At 43.8% G+C, this 17289-nt stretch overlaps 1 protein-coding gene across 1 annotated transcript in view; it reads left to right on the top strand.

Moving 5' to 3' along the window:
- The window catches only part of ABCA12 (ATP binding cassette subfamily A member 12), a 79459-nt gene that overhangs the window by 21838 nt on the left and 40332 nt on the right, over nt 1-17289 (top strand). The window contains exons 8-20 of the mRNA XM_058840562.1: nt 2349-2461; nt 3545-3641; nt 3770-7903; nt 8525-8640; nt 9275-9381; nt 10838-11091; nt 11202-11314; nt 11768-11892; nt 12700-12873; nt 13782-13946; nt 14993-15194; nt 15780-15919; nt 16488-16607. Of these exons, the coding sequence (XP_058696545.1) occupies nt 2349-2461; nt 3545-3641; nt 3770-7903; nt 8525-8640; nt 9275-9381; nt 10838-11091; nt 11202-11314; nt 11768-11892; nt 12700-12873; nt 13782-13946; nt 14993-15194; nt 15780-15919; nt 16488-16607 (5860 nt within the window). The remainder of the gene's footprint in view (nt 1-2348; nt 2462-3544; nt 3642-3769; nt 7904-8524; nt 8641-9274; nt 9382-10837; nt 11092-11201; nt 11315-11767; nt 11893-12699; nt 12874-13781; nt 13947-14992; nt 15195-15779; nt 15920-16487; nt 16608-17289) is intronic.

Here is a 17289-nt window from a genome sequence, read left to right as displayed (position 1 = left end):
AGAAAGTGCCAGTTATGTACTTGTTCAGTGGTTGTATGAAAAACAGAGCTGGCTTATCTGCATTATTTAACTGCACTGAAATGTTTGATCCAGTCCTCACCTAGGACAATACAAGATTCTAAAATGGGCTTAGTCTTGAAATCCCTTTCCTGGGCTGTAGTTTGGCTAAACTCTCCCCAGTCTCCAGAAGACTTGAGTCACTCAAGATTAAGGGGTTCTGTTCCAAGTCATCTTCTGGATCCATGACTGACCCTGCTATAAAATATTCTGGATAGTCCAGTTGTTACAGTACATGGAGGGCACCAAGAAACTGAGTATCTTCAGACCGCTTTTTGTTTTTGTCTTGCATACATGAGCACTTGGGTTAAGATGTCAAAAGGAAGTTGTAGAAGCTTTGCTACTTTTATTGCACCCAGGCTTAGAGGGACTCACTTTTGATCACTGGTGTGTTGCTGAGGCACTTAAAAACCTGTACATTTAATATCAAGGTAATTTTCCATGCTGCATTGTGAGACCCATGTGTAAGCTGTAATGTCCTTATCCTTAAAGGAGTCAGTAGCAGTGTGGCAAGAATTGTAAATTTTATTCAGAAGCGTTTTGTTCATGCTGCTGTTTCAGTCACAGGATTATTACATTTGTTTGCATTTACTGGCTTGCAGAGCCCAGCCTGAGAACCAGCCCTGTTGCAGTGCCCAGGGAGAATTAATATTTACTGTGCTGCTCTGCTTTGCTCTACAGCTGCAGAGCTGGGCCAAGTTATCACAGGCACGACGAAGAGGCACATAGAATTTCATCACCAGAACTGTGCAGTGCTTTTATGCCTGGCATCTGGCACTGTAAATGCATGAGTAAAGAGTTATTGCAAAGAGATTGCACAAATAGTACTTTTAATGATGCTTACAAAGGCACATCTTAGCGAGCCTGGCCATGTCTCTTACTCAGGCAGGACTGAACTCCTAAAGAAGTGCTATAATGGTTATTTTTTTTTGGTGGTAGAAGTATGAAGGTATAGAAGAAAAGAACTTATGCTCATTGTGGCATCTGTGTTAACCAAGTGATAAACACCACCAGTGTGAAACTTCTAAGTCATGAATCCTATCGAGAGTTTAGCAGCAAATTTTATTCCTCATGAAAACCTGTTTTGCAGACTGATTTCACAAATGTTCCTGTTTGTTGCTGTAAGATAGTTTCTCAGCTAAGCATGTAAGCTGAGCTTTTTCTTTACAGACAAAGTCTGCAGAAGCCCTGCAAGACTGAAATAAAAGGGCAGCAAAACAACACTTGTTTTCATGTTTGCTGCCTTCTGATCTGCGTGATATGCATCCATTTTGGCAAGCCTCTGCCTGCCTCCTCCTTGGCTCTGCCATTGCTCAGCTAAATATGTCATTTATAACTGAGTTTCTTCCCCTCTAAGACTCTTACAAGCACATCTGCAGAATGAAAATGATGAGCACCAAGCCCACGAAGCCTGCACAGAGACATTATGTTAAATCAGGAGAGAAGAGATCCCCAGTGCTCTGCTCTCAGTAGCAGCCTGTTCCCACAGATCAGTTTGTATTCATGCCACTGAGATCAGCCCAGCCAGGTTCTTTGTGTGTCACCTGCAGAACTTTAGGCAGGTGAGAGAGAGAGATGGTGCATTTCAGTGACCCTGCACCTACAGTGAAGGCTGCTCTTTGTACAGGAGAAGAAAAATGGACTAATAATCACAGTGAAGTTTTCAGTAACCTGCACACCTGAGCAGGCAGTCCTTTAAATGAGTTCCTCTGTGATACAATATGCCTGATTATCAGCTTGTTCCTTCCTAAGATTGAAAAACATTCCTTGCTTCCCTGTCAGCCTGGCTATTACAGCATAAAAAAGGGAAAGAATGAGAATTGGAAGTGGCAACAGTTATTTGTGACTGCTTCTTCCTACCACAGATGTTTTCCCCCCTGGGATCCCTGCTCTCCCTGGAGCCTTGTCTCCTTGGTTCTTGGGTGTTTTAGGAGGAAATTCCCCTGCAATAGTGAATCACATGGCTGGTGTGTCACCTGGGTGTTTTCTGAGACCTGCTGGCTGGATTTTAGTGGTCTGGAGATTTTAGATAACTCTGAAAAAGTGCACCTAATGGGTGCCACACGTGTCTTTGTGTTTGTTAATACACCGCCATGGCTTTCCCATCAAAGCCCCCAGTGTTTGTATCTTCTGCATGATTAAACAAATAATTAAAAATAGGGGTGATGTCTTGTCTGTCAGACATTTTAAGAATGATAGGCTGTGCTCCAGCTGTTTCCTATTAGAACATTTGTTTTCTCCTTTCTCATAAACCTGTAACCACAATTTATTTTCCCTTCCTTTCCCCTCAGTGTTGTGCTGGCAACTCAGAATGTCTCCGCATCTCTCGTGAGTGATGACAGATTCGAAACTCTTCAAAAGGGGGTTACAGATTCTCCACATTCCCTGAACTGCTTGGAGCAAGGTAAGACTCCTCCACTGAGTCATATCTCTGCTGAAAACCTGTGGTGCTAAGGAGAAGCAAACTGCAGGCTAATAAGTAACCATACAGATTGCTCACTGTTCGGGGCTCAGCATAATGGATTCTTCCTTCAGCTTTTTACAAATGTGACTAAAATGGCTCATTTCAAATGGAAAAGTAAAAAGGCTTGGGTTTGTCAGTAGACAATGAATTTACATGAGTTTGCAGCCTCAGTGGAAGTGGGGAGCAATAATGTTTTACCTTGATTTGCTTTTTTGGGGGGTGATGTCAAAATCTGCCTCTGGTTGTGGACTCTGTCAAACTCAGCTCAGTGTATCAAGGCAGGGACTGAGGCTGGGCTGCACAATGAGCTGTTTACATAGAGATGAGCCATTCCTTTCAATCCCTGTCCCTTCTAGCAGAGATAGTCCTGGATAGCCCCCTCTATCTAGGGATCTGTGAACAGGCAAGGGAAAGGAACAGCAACTAAATGCTTCAAGGGACAGACAAGGATTGCTGTCCCTTCTGTACTTGTTTCATGGAGATTGTGGAAATTGAGGTGGGTAAGAAGAAAGGTGAGGTGTGCAAGTAGGGAAAACATGGAAAGTGGCTGGTGAGAGGACTGGACACATGGGGATATCAAGATGAGTGTAAATGGCTGTGGGAGACATAATTGATGTTGCAGACAGAGCTTATGTGTGAGCAGTGAAAAAGCAACCCTAAATGAGGGGAAAGAAACCATAATAAATACTTGGCCACCTTTCTCTGCATTACTGCCAGCACAGTGCTCCTAAAAGCAGGAGGAGACCTGTGTTAGCATCCAGATCACAGGAGCATTGTATTGTTCCTGAATGATTTCAGCATGGAAAGTCATTTCTGGGATGCCAGGCAGCATCCTCACTTCCTTCAAAAGGCTAGGGAGAGTTACACCCCAAAAAAACACTCAGATTTGTAACCAGGATGGTTTGTGGTAGGAGTCTAACCCCATGTGTGCATGTTATCCTGGATAGATTTGCCATTATAGTATTTCTCAGGTTGCAGAATTACATGATCTTTACTAATATGCTCTTCACATTTTTGTTGTAGATAAAGAAAGAAGTTGGGTGACCAGATCTATTTGTAATTCCTTTGTTCACTGGAAAGACAATCACACTTTAGTATCTGAATTGGAGGAAGTTCTAAGGTGAGACATTAGCTAAAGGCATATTACTAACAGTGTAATTCAAATCTATGATCTTTGCTCTAAATCACCTTACATTTCCACTTGCATTGATTTCATATTCACTAAAACACCTTTTTGTTCCCCTCCAGAAAAATAAAGTCACCAGAGACTGGTGGAAAGCACTCCAAGAGGTCCATTAATTCAGATGATTTAGAAGCCATACAAAAGCATCTACATGGTTTAAAAGGCTTTGAGGAAAAAATGAATCGAAGTGAATTAAAAAGCTTAAATCTATTCAGAAATTTGAAGAATGAAACATTACAGAAATTGTATGCATTTCTTGAACTGGGAATGAATCCACATCATGATTATAAATTAAAAGAACCATATAATAAGGAAATAATTGATGAAATCTATAACTTCACATCGCTGCAATTACAGAGTGACTTTAATGGGACTTCCATTTTCAATACAATGACCCGGTGGAAAGAAATTCAGAGGGCTTTAAAATTAGCTACAATGCTTTGGAATCAAGCTCCCCTAAATAATTCTAATTTTAGTACATTGCAAACTAAGAATGCTCTAAAAATGTTGCTCTCCACAAGCATGCCATCACTTCTGGAAGGTCTCAGAGACCGTTTGAGTGGAATGCAAGAAATCTCATCCATGTTTTCTGATGATCTGCTTGAGCCTGAGTCCTACAGAAACTTCCCAGAGCAGCTCCTAGCTCTCCAGAAGATGTTTTTTAGAGTGACAGGCACAAATGTAGGTTATCAGTACCTCCTGCTGCCTGTGTTTGAGCTGATGAGGGCAGTAGAGAAGTCCATGGGTGAGGCCTGGTGGGATGAGTTGAACATCTACTGGCGCACTGCGGAGAAGCTGAGATCCATGAAGTGGAATAACACAGCCATCGTTGCCTATGGGCAGTTTTTGGAGGTGTTAAACAGCCATTTGCAAAAGCTGAATAATAAATCAAGCGGTGTCTTCAGTGAAGAATTGGATCAGCTGTCAGAATTTATAACAGCTGTATTTAAAGAGTTTGGGGAAAGCTCTGGAGTAGCCAATATCTCACAAGTCACTCAAGCCATCCAAAAGACATTGTACATATTAAAAGACTTACAGCTGAATTATAATGTCAGTACATTAAAATCTATAGATCTTTTCTTTAATTTTAACAATAAAACCTTGGAGAGCTTGTCTGAACTTCTGAGAACAGGAATGAAAATCCTTCATTATGCAAGTGCCGATGAAGCTTCCAGTGAAGACATAATTAACCCCATCTATAATTTAACACATCTACTACAAGAGTTCAGCCAGTCCCTCTCACAGCACAATAACTCACTACAGGCAGGAATTTGGGAGTTTCTTCATTTAGCCTTGGGTCCTTTCCTTGAGAACAGCAGCAATGGCTACAGGACACTCCAGAATTGCTCCTTTGAAGATCTGCTCAGCGTAGGCCTTGAGGTGCTGTTTGAAAATGCCACTCTAAGGGAGTCCTCAGCCAGGAGCCCCTGCAAGCCCCTCTTGGATTCCTGGGGCGTGGAGGGTGGGACAGGGAACAATGACACCTTTACCAGGGTGTTCCAGCTGGCCATAACCAACCTGCAACTGTCTCCAGAGTTTGCTGCTGCCTACAACAACAGCAGGGAGCGCTTTTTCCAGGAGCTGTCGTGTCTCACCCGGTCTCTGTGTTTTTCTCTGAGGTTCCTTTCCAAGTTAAACCTTGTTTCCGAGGCAGGAAACGCGTGGCTCCAGGAGAAGGCAAGAGCTCTGAGTGCAGCCACGGAGGGGCTGGTGCAGGGTGATGCCTCGTGCCCCATCCCAGCCCAGGATGTGGGTGATGTGTCCCCATCCCAGCTTTTGAACGTGCTCCTTCCTGCCCTGCTGGATGAAACAGTGCTGAGCTCCCTGAATTCCTCTGACAGCTCTGCAGTCTGGGATGGGCTGCCTGTGTTTTCCCATCTGTCACCACCTGCTTCCATGAGGAACAGCAGTCTCTATGAGCTGCTGCAGGTGGGCAGAGCTGCTTCCAGCCAGCCCGACTGGGGACACTTCTCCCGGCTGTGGCGTGCCACTGGCACCCTGCTGACCTCCAAATGGAGCCTAACAGAAGTGGGTGAATATGTGGAACTCCTGCAAATTATGAAGAAAGCTCTAATCCTTGTGGACTTTGGGGTAGCTCCTGGAAAAGCATTGGTGCATCAGATCTTTCAGAATTCTACCGAAGCAATTAAATCTTCAGATCTGAGTGATTTGTATAGTTCATTAAAACTCTCTTTCATTTCAGCTTCTGCCACAGACAGCACACTGGACTGGAAAAAAATATTTCAAGAAATACTTCCTTTGTATGAAGGGGGTGGTGAAGGATTGTTCTACTCTAATCCCGATGGAAAAGAAAATCAAGATGTTCTGACTATGGCTGCAGTGATTTGGAATGAGATAATTTTAAACAGGACTCATTTTAATACAGAGAATGCATGGGAGGTGATCAAAATGATTGCACTCGACGCAATCTCGCTTGAAGACATTGAAAATTATCTCAGCACAAATGAAAAAGTGTCATCATTATTTTCTGACTTCTTGTTGACCCCTGGAACTTCTGAAAATTTTGCAGAACACCTTTTGTCCCTTGAGCAGCTTCTTGGTGCCATGGCAAAGGTGAATACCAGTGATCATTATCTGCTGATCTCTTTTTTGAGTAAGCTAATGCAGAAACTCCCTCCTGGAAGGCAGGAAGATGAACTTGGTGCTTTCTGGCACATTGCTGAAGGTCTCCAGTTGTTGAACTGGAATAGTACAGCCACTGTCACTGCCCAGTCACTTCTAGACATGCTGCAAAATCTGCTAAATACGACGGAAAATGACACCAGTCTTCCTTTCAGTAAGGAACTGAAGCAGCTGCTAAACTTTGTATCTTCCATCTTTGAGCTGTATGATGAAGACTCCGGAGGAAGCAACATCTCCATGTACTTGCAGGCCATGCAGAGGGGAATCTTAACTTTGAAAGGTTTGCAGAAAAGGTATAACATCAGTGAGCTTGAATCTATCAGCCTGTTACTTGATTCTAGCAGTAACTATGCCCAGAGACTGATGGAAATGTTGAGAGCAGAAATGAAAGTTCTTCATGACATCAACTCAAACAAAACATTCAAGGAAAAAATGAACATTGTCTATAATTACTCACATTTGCTGCTTCAGGAGTTCAGCCAGTCTCCCTCACAGCACAATAACTCACTACAGGCAGGAATTTGGGAGTTTCTTCATTTAGCCTTGGGTCCTTTCCTTGAGAACAGCAGCAATGGCTACAGGACACTCCAGAATTGCTCCTTTGAAGATCTGCTCAGCTTAGGCCTTGAGGTGCTGTTTGAAAATGCCACTCTAAGGGAGTCCTCAGCCAGGAGCCCCTGCAAGCCCCTCTTGGATTCCTGGGGCGTGGAGGGTGGGACAGGGAACAATGACACCTTTACCAGGGTGTTCCAGCTGGCCATAACCAACCTGCAACTGTCTCCAGAGTTTGCTGCTGCCTACAACAACAGCAGGGAGCGCTTTTTCCAGGAGCTGTCGTGTCTCACCCGGTCTCTGTGTTTTTCTCTGAGGTTCCTTTCCAAGTTAAACCTTGTTTCCGAGGCAGGAAACGCGTGGCTCCAGGAGAAGGCAAGAGCTCTGAGTGCAGCCATGGAGGGGCTGGTGCAGGGTGATGCCTCGTGCCCCATCCCAGCCCAGGATGTGGGTGATGTGTCCCCATCCCAGCTTTTGAACGTGCTCCTTCCTGCCCTGCTGGATGAAACAGTGCTGAGCTCTTTGAATTTGTCTGGCAGTGCAACAGGCTGGAATAAGCTGACCATGCCCTCTGGTGTGGCACAGGATGAGCTCCACAACCTGCTGCAGAGGCTCCAGGGTGCCTTCAACCTTACCAAAGGCAGTTATTACACAAGTGTCTGGGATGTGTTTGACAGCTTCCTCAGCACCAAAAGGAATCCAAGTGAAGGAGCTTCCCTTGCAAGGCTGTTGGAAGCAGTGGCAAGCAACTCTGCCAGCGATCTGTCAGCTCCAGAAATCACAGAAGCCACCCTCTACATTCTCAAGGGGCTGAACATCTCTGGCCTGCTAAACGAATTCAATATAAGCTCCAGCTCAGCTTTTCTCTCCAACAAAACCAGTTTTGACAGTGTGATTGATATTGTTGCTCATCACTTCACTGTGGTGGCAGAAACCCTTTACAATAAGACCCTGCCTTGGACTCTGAGTGACCACACTCTGTCCCCAACCAGCTTGATCACACGGTGAGTTTGGGTTCTGGGTATTGTGGTTCCATGGATGGGTTGTGACCACCATTCTCATGACAGCATGAGAAGTATGGAATTTTCTTCCAGTGGAATAACCTAAGCCTGCAATCACTGTAATTTAGGACACAAGGAATAACGTGGGTTAAATTGAGGAAGAAGAAGAAACTTCTTCTTGAGGTGAATATACAGCTCAAAGTCAGACTTACTAAAAATTTGTATGTTGGCACATAGCAATGCACAGTGGAACAGACTCCTGAAGGAGTCTCACCACCAGTGGCAGGCTCTTTGGAAAACTTTCCTTTGTGGGATCACTCTCTGATTTTTGATCCTCAGTCCCCCTTAGGTGTGCCTTTCCGTCTATATAATGCATCCATCACACAGATTTGAACTTTTCAAGTGTGTTTTCTTATTTTGAGAGTGAATGACAGCTTTGGGAAATAACAGCAAAAAGAACTGATGGAATAAAACTGGGAAGCTATGCACTTAGGAGAGATGGCTTTCATCTGGAATTCTTATTTACTCTGCCAAGGAACAGCATCCACAGCTGACAGGTTGCTCACTAATATATACCTTGTTTTTGAAAGAGAAGCTGATTTAAATTCCTATCTTGTTTTTCAGATTTCTGTTTTTAGAATTTGCAAACACCATCTTGCAGGTGACAGCGAATAACAGCTATAACCCTTACCTGATGTGTTTAATAAATGCCATGGAAGCTGAAGATGGGGAATTGACAGGTGATCATGATTTCATTAATTTCATTAGCTGGAATGTGTCCTGCCTGTGTTTTGTCTACTGGTGGGAAGGAATGGTGCTGCATGGTTTTATCTGCTGGCAGTGAACTGGAGCTGTGAGATCTGGGGAAACCAGACTCGGGTTTTGTTTGAGTTATATCACATTGTGATTATAAGTTTCCATCCCAGTGTCTCCAGAAGGCACATCTCCTCTTCTCAGTGTGATGACAGGTTGCTGACACTCAGACAAAGCAATTTTACAGATAGAAACCTCTTTCCCTTCACAGCTTTATGTAGCTGTAATATGACAGCAGTTATTCCTGAGAGCTAACATGGTATTTCACATAGATACTCATCATTTGTGCTTACTGTAACACCTGAGAGGTTTTACCTGTGCACCTGTTACCAGGATGGGGTGAATTTCACTAGGAACAGAGCACTTACTTGAACACAATCCATTATAACCCAGATTACAATTTAGGCCTTGCTCTGTGATTTCAGAGGTCCTCAGCCATGGGAATTTGGTGGAAAGTAGCAATGCCCAGTTGGCCTCAGAATAACAGTGCTGATATTCCCATCTGTGAAGTTTCTGGCATTTTTGTCTGGAGTAACTATTGTTTTTTTTTCTCCTGCACAGAAAACATCACACTGCTTTTGAAGCAAACTCATCTTAAAAAGAACTCTTTTATGCAAAATAATACCTCTGAGAAACATTCATCCATACCAGAGCTCCTGAAGCTAAAAGTGAGTCTGCTTAAAATGCTGACTTGAAGGACATCCCACAGAGATACATGAATGTGCAATGGTGGTTTTGAAAAATAGCATATTAAGAAAACAGAAAAAAGTTTTCTTTAGAGAACAGCTGATAAAAACTAGGACTGAAACTCTGTGTTCTGCCTGCTGCCTATATTTGAAGGTCATCTGTAAACTGGGTTGAGGAACTTGTTCTTTTATCTCTCCCTTACGAGTGTACAGCCATTTTTCAGGGAAGGTAGAGATGTTCCTGTCCTCCCATGTGCTGGGTAGGATGGCTCTGTTTTCCACCAGCCATCCCAGAAGGATGAGCACTGCAGAGATGGCCAGTGGCAGCATATTCCTCAGTGCACCACTAAAGTTCAGCATATTGAGACTTCCTGCAGCACCTTGCAGAGCTGAGATCATTCTAGGATGCCTCAGCTTCACTTGAGGAGGAGGTAGGGAGGAGCTCTCAAAGGCACAGATAGGGATTAGATACCTCTGCCCTGCTGAAAATCCATGTAATTGTGCACTCCTAATTGGCATTTAGAAGCATGACTAACTGGGTTACTGCTGTGCCTAAGGAGCTGTACCAACACCAGCGTGGCTGGAGTCAAGTCCCCACATGCTCCTCTGGCCCCAGAAGTCTCACAACACCAGAATGGCTTCTGAGATTAAGCACCAGTATTGATTCATGGAGTTCCCTCACCAGCTTTGGGTTTGGCAATGCCTCATTTGAATAAAATGCTTCTTAGCCCATGCATTCGTGACTGCACTAATAGCATGCATGCACTTTAGTCTATTGCTTCCTATGAGAAATAGCATTTAAAAGTCCTTTTTAAAAAAGTACAGCAGTATGCAGTGTTGTTGCTGTGTAATATATCTGTAACAATAATATGATGAGCCTCAGTGTGACAGGTACTTAAAGGCATAAACCTGAAGATAATTCTTCCCATAAGAGCCTGATAATGTAAATAATGATGTCAGACAAGAGGGAAGCCCATAATAGCAAAGGACTATAATTTTACACGGGTTGGCAGATGAGGAAGCTCTGACTGCTGGCCAAGTCTCCCTCCTGTACTGCAGTAGATGACCAGGTGGTATCTGAAAGGCTAAACCTGTTGTGCAAGGTAGATTTATTTGGTCTCTGAGAAGATTAATTAGTAAACAGGCAAGTTCAATGGAGTATTGCTGTCTAAGTGTATTGGGCAGGGGAAATGACATTTTAAGGTTTGCAAGGTTTATTAGATCCAGCCAGGTCTGCCAGAAGCTCACACAGTGATTGTCACAAGCTGTTCTATTGGAGACCTTTTGAATGAACTAAATATATATATATATATATTTAAAAATCTTAGAGGAGAGGCAGAAAGGGACAGCTAGACTCTTTAAAGCTTGCCTTTTATAATTCTATCATCTAACTGATGTTTGTGCATTTGTCTTCCTTTTTTCAAAATGTCCTTTGAAGATATCTCGCCTCCGGGCTCTGACAGCACTTCTGTGTGACTACGAGAGTTTGAAGTCAGTCCAGCAGCTCTGCCACCTCCCTGAGGTTCCCTTTGGGGAGCTGTGTGAGCAGGGCCAGTCTCAGGAGCAGCTCCTCCGTGCTGCTCAGCTGAGCAGCCAACTTGTCACCAACCTACTGAGTCACAGGAGGATCTCCCAGGAGCTCCAAAATGTACTCATTGGGGATGCCACAGACATCCAGGCACAGCTGAAGTGGTGAGGCTCTCCCTCTGAGCTAGACTGTTTTAGTATTCTGTTTATGAAATGACTTCTTGCCTTCTCTTTATATTCTCAGTTTTGTTTGTTGTTTTGTTTTTCCAATTCAGGCTTCAAGAAAATGTACCAGAAATTGCTTTCTTTCAAGAGATTCCTCAATATATGGCTGCTTTGAATTCCATGTTGAATATCACTGAGGGTTTAACAGACTCCAGCAAGCAAGGTACTCTTCTGTATTTTCTTTACAATGTTGGTAAACATCACCACTGGTAGCACACTTTCTGCTGGAAATCCCAAGAACTGCCTAGCTGCCAGGAAGAAGTGGTATTAATGAAATAACCATACACCATGACCTTGGGATCCTTTATCTGGGGTACTTCTAGAGCCTGTTCAAGACCACACCTGGTTTTGTTTTTTACAAAGAAAGCACCAAATCTCAAATCTTTCCATCTGAGCAAATTTTGCTATCCTGAGATGTGATAACTTCAGCCCACAAACCAGACTGTAAAACATAGGAAGTAATGACTGTATGCCCCAATTTTTTATTTTCTTTTTCTTACCAGCAGTGAGGTACCACACTTCCATGCTTTGCATAAAGTCTTCTCTATGTGCTTGAGATTTGCTGTGTGTCTGGAGAAAGCTGTTACATCAATTGTTCTTTGACTGTTCATTCCAGAAAAGTTAAGAGATGTGTTTAAAAATGTGGACCAGCTCAAAGAGGACCTCAGAAACACAACAGGAATGTCTACAGCCAGCATTGATGTGCTTCTGGAAGCATCTTTCCCAGAAAACAGCAGTCAGGTAAGTTTGCTGTTATCCTTTTGGGAAATCTTGTTGCTGTCTACTGCTCAGACCATTAAAACTATAATTTGTTAGTGAATGCAGCTAAGCAGGTTGCTGGGTGTGTGACAGCACAGATGACCCCACAGGCATAGACAGCAGAGCATGGATTGGAAAAGCCACCAGGAATGCAGTAGGAGCATTGTCAGTCCAGCCATTGGAGACTGGGAGCCATATGGTCCCTTTGGCTGTCACCAGGAGCTGGTCCAGCAGCCAGGCACTGCCTGGAGAGGGATGGCTCTGATCCAGAGCAGGGCACAGAACTCTGGGACACACTAATGGGGGCTGAGCAGGGTCTTCAGTCAGGTCCTGGTCACTGAGAAGTTGTCCCAGTCCAGGTGGAAAAGTACATTTGTAACCACAGTGTGTGAGAGCACTCAGGGTCCAAAAATACCCTCCCAGGATGAGAGATGAGCTTCCCTTCCTCAGCCTCCTGCTCCTCCAAGCAGAGCTCCAGATGCTTTTCCCCTTCCCAGCCATCTTGTCTGGACTGGGCCCCAAAGAATGTGCTCTTTTCCAAACTTCACATTCATCAGTCAATGAGAAATTGAAGCCACAAAAGCTTTTACAACTGTGCAAGCTGGGTAGTAAAACACAGTCCTTAGGATTTGTCCCTGGGAGCAGGAGTAATGGGAAGGCATTTTCTGGTTCTTGGGTGCTTGAAATATGGCACTGTGGGAAGAACAAGAGCCAGGCAAGATTAATCCACGTGTGGTGAAGCGTGCAGTGCACCCCTAACAATTCTCTTTTCCCTTTGTGTGCACCCAGCTCATCTCTCAGGTGCTGCAACTGGAGTCCTGCAGTGCCCATCCTGCTGACCCACAGCTGCAAGTGGTGGTGCAGGAGTTGTGCAGCCTCCCCCTGCCAGAGAGGACTCGCAGGACCTACCTCCTTGGGGTCACCCTGTTGAGACACTTGGACATGTACAATTTCTTATACAAGGTTAGTGCTGGATTTTTAGAGTGGTTCCTACAGTCTTTGCTGCACGAGGTGATGGCTGAAAGGTTATAAAATATCATTGCAGTGGCCAGAAGCTACACTGATTTGCACAAGCCAAAGATCACGCTTTGCTCATGCAGCAATTTTTATTGCATATCCATGCTGTGACAGCGTGGATATAAATGAGAATCCCAGCTGGTGTAAAGCAGCAAACCTCATTTAAAGGCACTGGACCTACTCTAAATGCCTCCCTATCTGCTAGTATCCTTTATGTGCTGTCACAACCTCTTGAACACTCCCAGCTGACCCAAAAATAAGGTACTGAGCTAAATTTTTTGATTCCCTGAAAAGGGAAGCCCTGGAAAAAGTCCTGTAAAATATCTTTTCTCTGTCTATTTGGAACTACAAAGTTACTAAATTATTCCAATTCCTTCCCCCAGCCCCCCTAACTATAGAAACAGCATGTAAGAAAATATTCACAGAGAAGTGAATAGTGAGCATGTATTTAAAAATACAGGAGTGATCCTGGGCAAAAAAAAGTTGTTAAATAACAATGCCAATGAATTTGGGCTCAGGTCAAAAGTCACTCATAGTGTTTGACACCTGTGCTGTGTGAAATGAGAGATTTTATCACATCCCAGCCAGTACCTGACACTTATTTCCCAATTGTAGGTGTTTGGAAACACACTGTTAGATTATGTAATGTTCAGGGAAATGGTTTGCAAAAGTGCTTGGGGATTTAGGAATACAAACCCCATTCATTTCCCATGGGGCACCCACTCTGTAAAGCCTCCTAACCATTTTGAAAATCCCACAGTGCTCATGTTCGAGTTAACACAATATGGGCGTATGCATGCCTGTGCATGCAGATCCCTGCTCATCATAATTGATTTCCTTCCTGCCTCTTGCAGATGTTTTTCCCCAAGGAACTTCAGAAACCCATGGACAAGATGTTAGGCCTTCTGACAAAAATGAAATATTTCAGACACCAGGTTGAATCTGGCATTGATCCATTGCTACAAGCTATTCATTCCCTGAAGAAGCTCCGACAGTCCAGGAAAACGCCACTGACTAAGGTATGTGTAGTCTGCATCTGCTTTGGAGGCAAAATAACCACTGAAACGGTTTCCACAGTAATTTCTTACCCTAGAAGCCACAGGTGCATTAAACCATAGATTCTGTTTCAGAGCAACAATGTTCTGAGAAAAAGCTCTCTCAGACTTATCTCTGGAAGTGCTCAAGGCCAGACTGGATGGGTGTCTCTTCTGGAAGGTGTCCCTGCCCATGGTAGGAGGTTGGAACAAGATGAGCTTTATGGTCCCTTCCAACCCAAACCACTCTGTGATTCTGTGTTGCCTTCATGGGATAGTTTTGATTTGGAGCAGTGGGACCATCATGTGCTCATGAGTGGGGAACACATATTGTGAGAGAAACACTTGGAGCAAGAATGTCTTGAAGGAGGGAGAACTTCCAGCAAAATACTGGAAGGATCAGCTGGTGCAAACAGCTGGAGAACTGCCCACTAAAGGCAAACCCACCAAAATCAGCAGCAAAAAACTGCCTCAGCTTTACTGTGCATTAGATCACACCCAAAGCCTCGAGACTGCCCAAAACGTTCAGTACAAACCCATTACTGCTCTGACAGCTGCAGTAACTCCAGGGTGCACTGCCTCCATCCAGCATGGTGTCCAATCCATCTCTGATCCATAGTCCAGGAGAACACAAGTGACAGGAATCCTTCCTGGTCATCACTCTGCCTGCACATTGCAGAGCCATGTGCAGCCATGGACTAGATGGGGACAGTGATGTGCACGTCCACGTGACAAATCTGTGTTGTAACCCAGGTGTGTGGATGTCACCAGGCACACATGATAGGGAATTTCTCTGCACATGTTGTAGGCACTTCCTACATTAGCTGTCATGCCTGGAAATAAATGTACCACCTCTGTCATAATAAAAAATAATGCATAATTTCCATAGAAAGTTCCTATTTTTATAAAGGCAAACTTTTCATAAGAAAGCAGTAAAAAATGTTCAGTCCTTTCCTTTTCATTCTGTTGTTTCTCTCCAAGTGGAGTGCTTTCTTTGTGCAGGATTTATTTGTGTTTTGTCTTTTCTGCAGGTGTTATTTAAACCAAACAACTTCGGGATAACACATGGCACTTTTAAATCCATGTCAAAAGTCCTCTGCAACCAGGAGATCACACCCCTATTTTTTGAGTCTTTGCTTCCAGACTTTGGGGACCCCATAAGCAACAGTTCTCATGCAGAGGATGTCTATGTCCAAAAGCTGATGAGGAAATACGGGATTCCTCAGGATTCCAGTAAGTCTGGCTTTTCCCTAGGGCACAAACGTTTCAGAGCTGAATTCTGCCATTTCCAGACAGATCTAGTGCTGAGCTATTCTCCATATGTCTCTGAGGGCTGTAAGTGCTCATTATTTATGGTAGCTGAAGATCTGCACTGCCCTAATTATTGATGGTTTATTTCCATAAATGTTCAAAGGGAAAACTGCCTGTGCAGCAGAGCAGTGCTTGACACTGCACTGTCTCCCATTTGTTGATGATCTGGTCCTAGGGCTCGACAGGTCACTGCTTTTTCTTGATGAGTAGTTTTTCTGACTGTACTGACATTATTAGCTCCTCTGAGTTCACAGAACTCCATTTAACCTCCAAGCAGATAATGCTGGCTCGAACAGCCAGACTCTTGTCTTAAGTTCAGCAACAGGAGATCTCGGGGGTGGATTGCTTTTGTCAAGATGCATTAGATCAGTCAGTGAAGAGAGCCCTGAAGTCATTCACTGGCTACAGCAACAAACTGGGCAGAGGGGAGAAAAAACCCACTGGGAGGTTTCTTGTGTCTGGTCTGTTTGTTCTCTGTGCAATTTGTTTGTTCTTCTCCTCTTGCAGCCCCATTTTGCTTATCCTTCTACCTGGACCTGGTCAAGACCCCGACTGGAGCTTTGATTTGGTCTTTCTTAAAACCAATGGTGCTTGGGAAGATCCTTTTCACACCAGATACCCCAGAAACTCGAGCAATCATGGGAAAGGTATGGCTCTGTTCCAGGACATCAGGATACACCCACTCCAAAGGGCTGTAATTTATCTAGCACAGCCTTGTTTCCCTGGGAAGCTGCTTTCTCACTGTTTGGAGTATTAATCAAATTATCTTTTCCCACTTGCCTTGCTGGCTATATGAGTCATCTTTTGTCTTTGATTGAATCTTCCCTCCAGAAGCTGCTGTTGGTCTAATATTTATAGGACAATATTTATAGGACAGTTGTTTAAGGCCTTCAGTTTATGAAGTTTCACCCCCATATTTTCAGCCAGTAGGAGAGATGCGTCTCCCAGGACAAATGGTGTAACCAGTGCTTGTTCACAGGAAGGCCAGTGGTAGAAGGAAAGCAGATATTCAAGACATGCTCTGAATATACTATTTTTAAATACTTGCATAAATTCAGTGTGTTAAGGAGCTTTTTGCCAGTCAATGACAGGATGCTATGAAAAATCGTAAGGAAAACAAATTTGGTCTCATGTGCTTTATTGATTTATTTATTGGTTAAAATCTGTAAGGTAATGAATCAATTAATCCTTATATGTTGTGGGCTTCTTTTGTAGTCAAACGCAACCCTGGAGCAGATGGCTGAGTTAGCCCTGAAGTCCCAGGAGTGGCTGGACCAGTCTCCTGTCATCATGAATTCACTGACCAAGTTAAACCAGACAGTTCCAATGATCAAGGTATGACTTCTTACCTCCCCTCTGTCTCTTGCCAGGAGGGAACTGGGAGGATGGATTTGTTCACTGAAGTAAACTGGGGTTCCAGGGACACCTTAGGTCAGCTGGGGAGTCCCCTCTCAGGATGTCCTGGACTTAACAGTTTCTGTACCTGCCTGTTCCCTTAACAGAAATGCTCGTGACTGACCCTTCCCTGCAAGTTCTTTTTCTCAAATGAACTGTTTGTAATATTCTCCCTGACCCTGGCCATGCTGGGGCCTGCTGGAGGGTTAAGATGAGCAGGGAACACTCTTCAGTTTGTAAATTAACTTTCTGCTTGATGGAGTGATCCAGCCAGCCAAGACCAGGCAAGAAATTACTTTCTCAGAAAATGAAACAGTGTCTATAATAAGCATGTAGTTCTGGGTATACACATAAGAGCTAGAAGATGTTTTGTATCTCAGTGAATGTAAATAAAATTTCTTTTTCCCCTTCTTAAGAAGCCTAGCATTGCTTGGATACAGAAAGCAGTAGACTGTAATGTTACACACACTTGTTTCCCATTCTCTGTAGGAAAAAATTGTCTCCTTTTCTTACAAAAATGAGATCCCTGGAACCCAAAAGCATTAGCAGTTAATTTTAGGGGCTGGAATTAATTCTAATTTCCATGGCTCCAAGAGAAAAATCCAGAGTGGAATATGCAAAA

Source organism: Poecile atricapillus, chromosome 5, assembly GCF_030490865.1.
Source record: "Poecile atricapillus isolate bPoeAtr1 chromosome 5, bPoeAtr1.hap1, whole genome shotgun sequence".
NCBI lineage: Eukaryota > Metazoa > Chordata > Aves > Passeriformes > Paridae > Poecile > Poecile atricapillus.
This window is presented reverse-complemented; position numbering and strand designations above follow the sequence as displayed.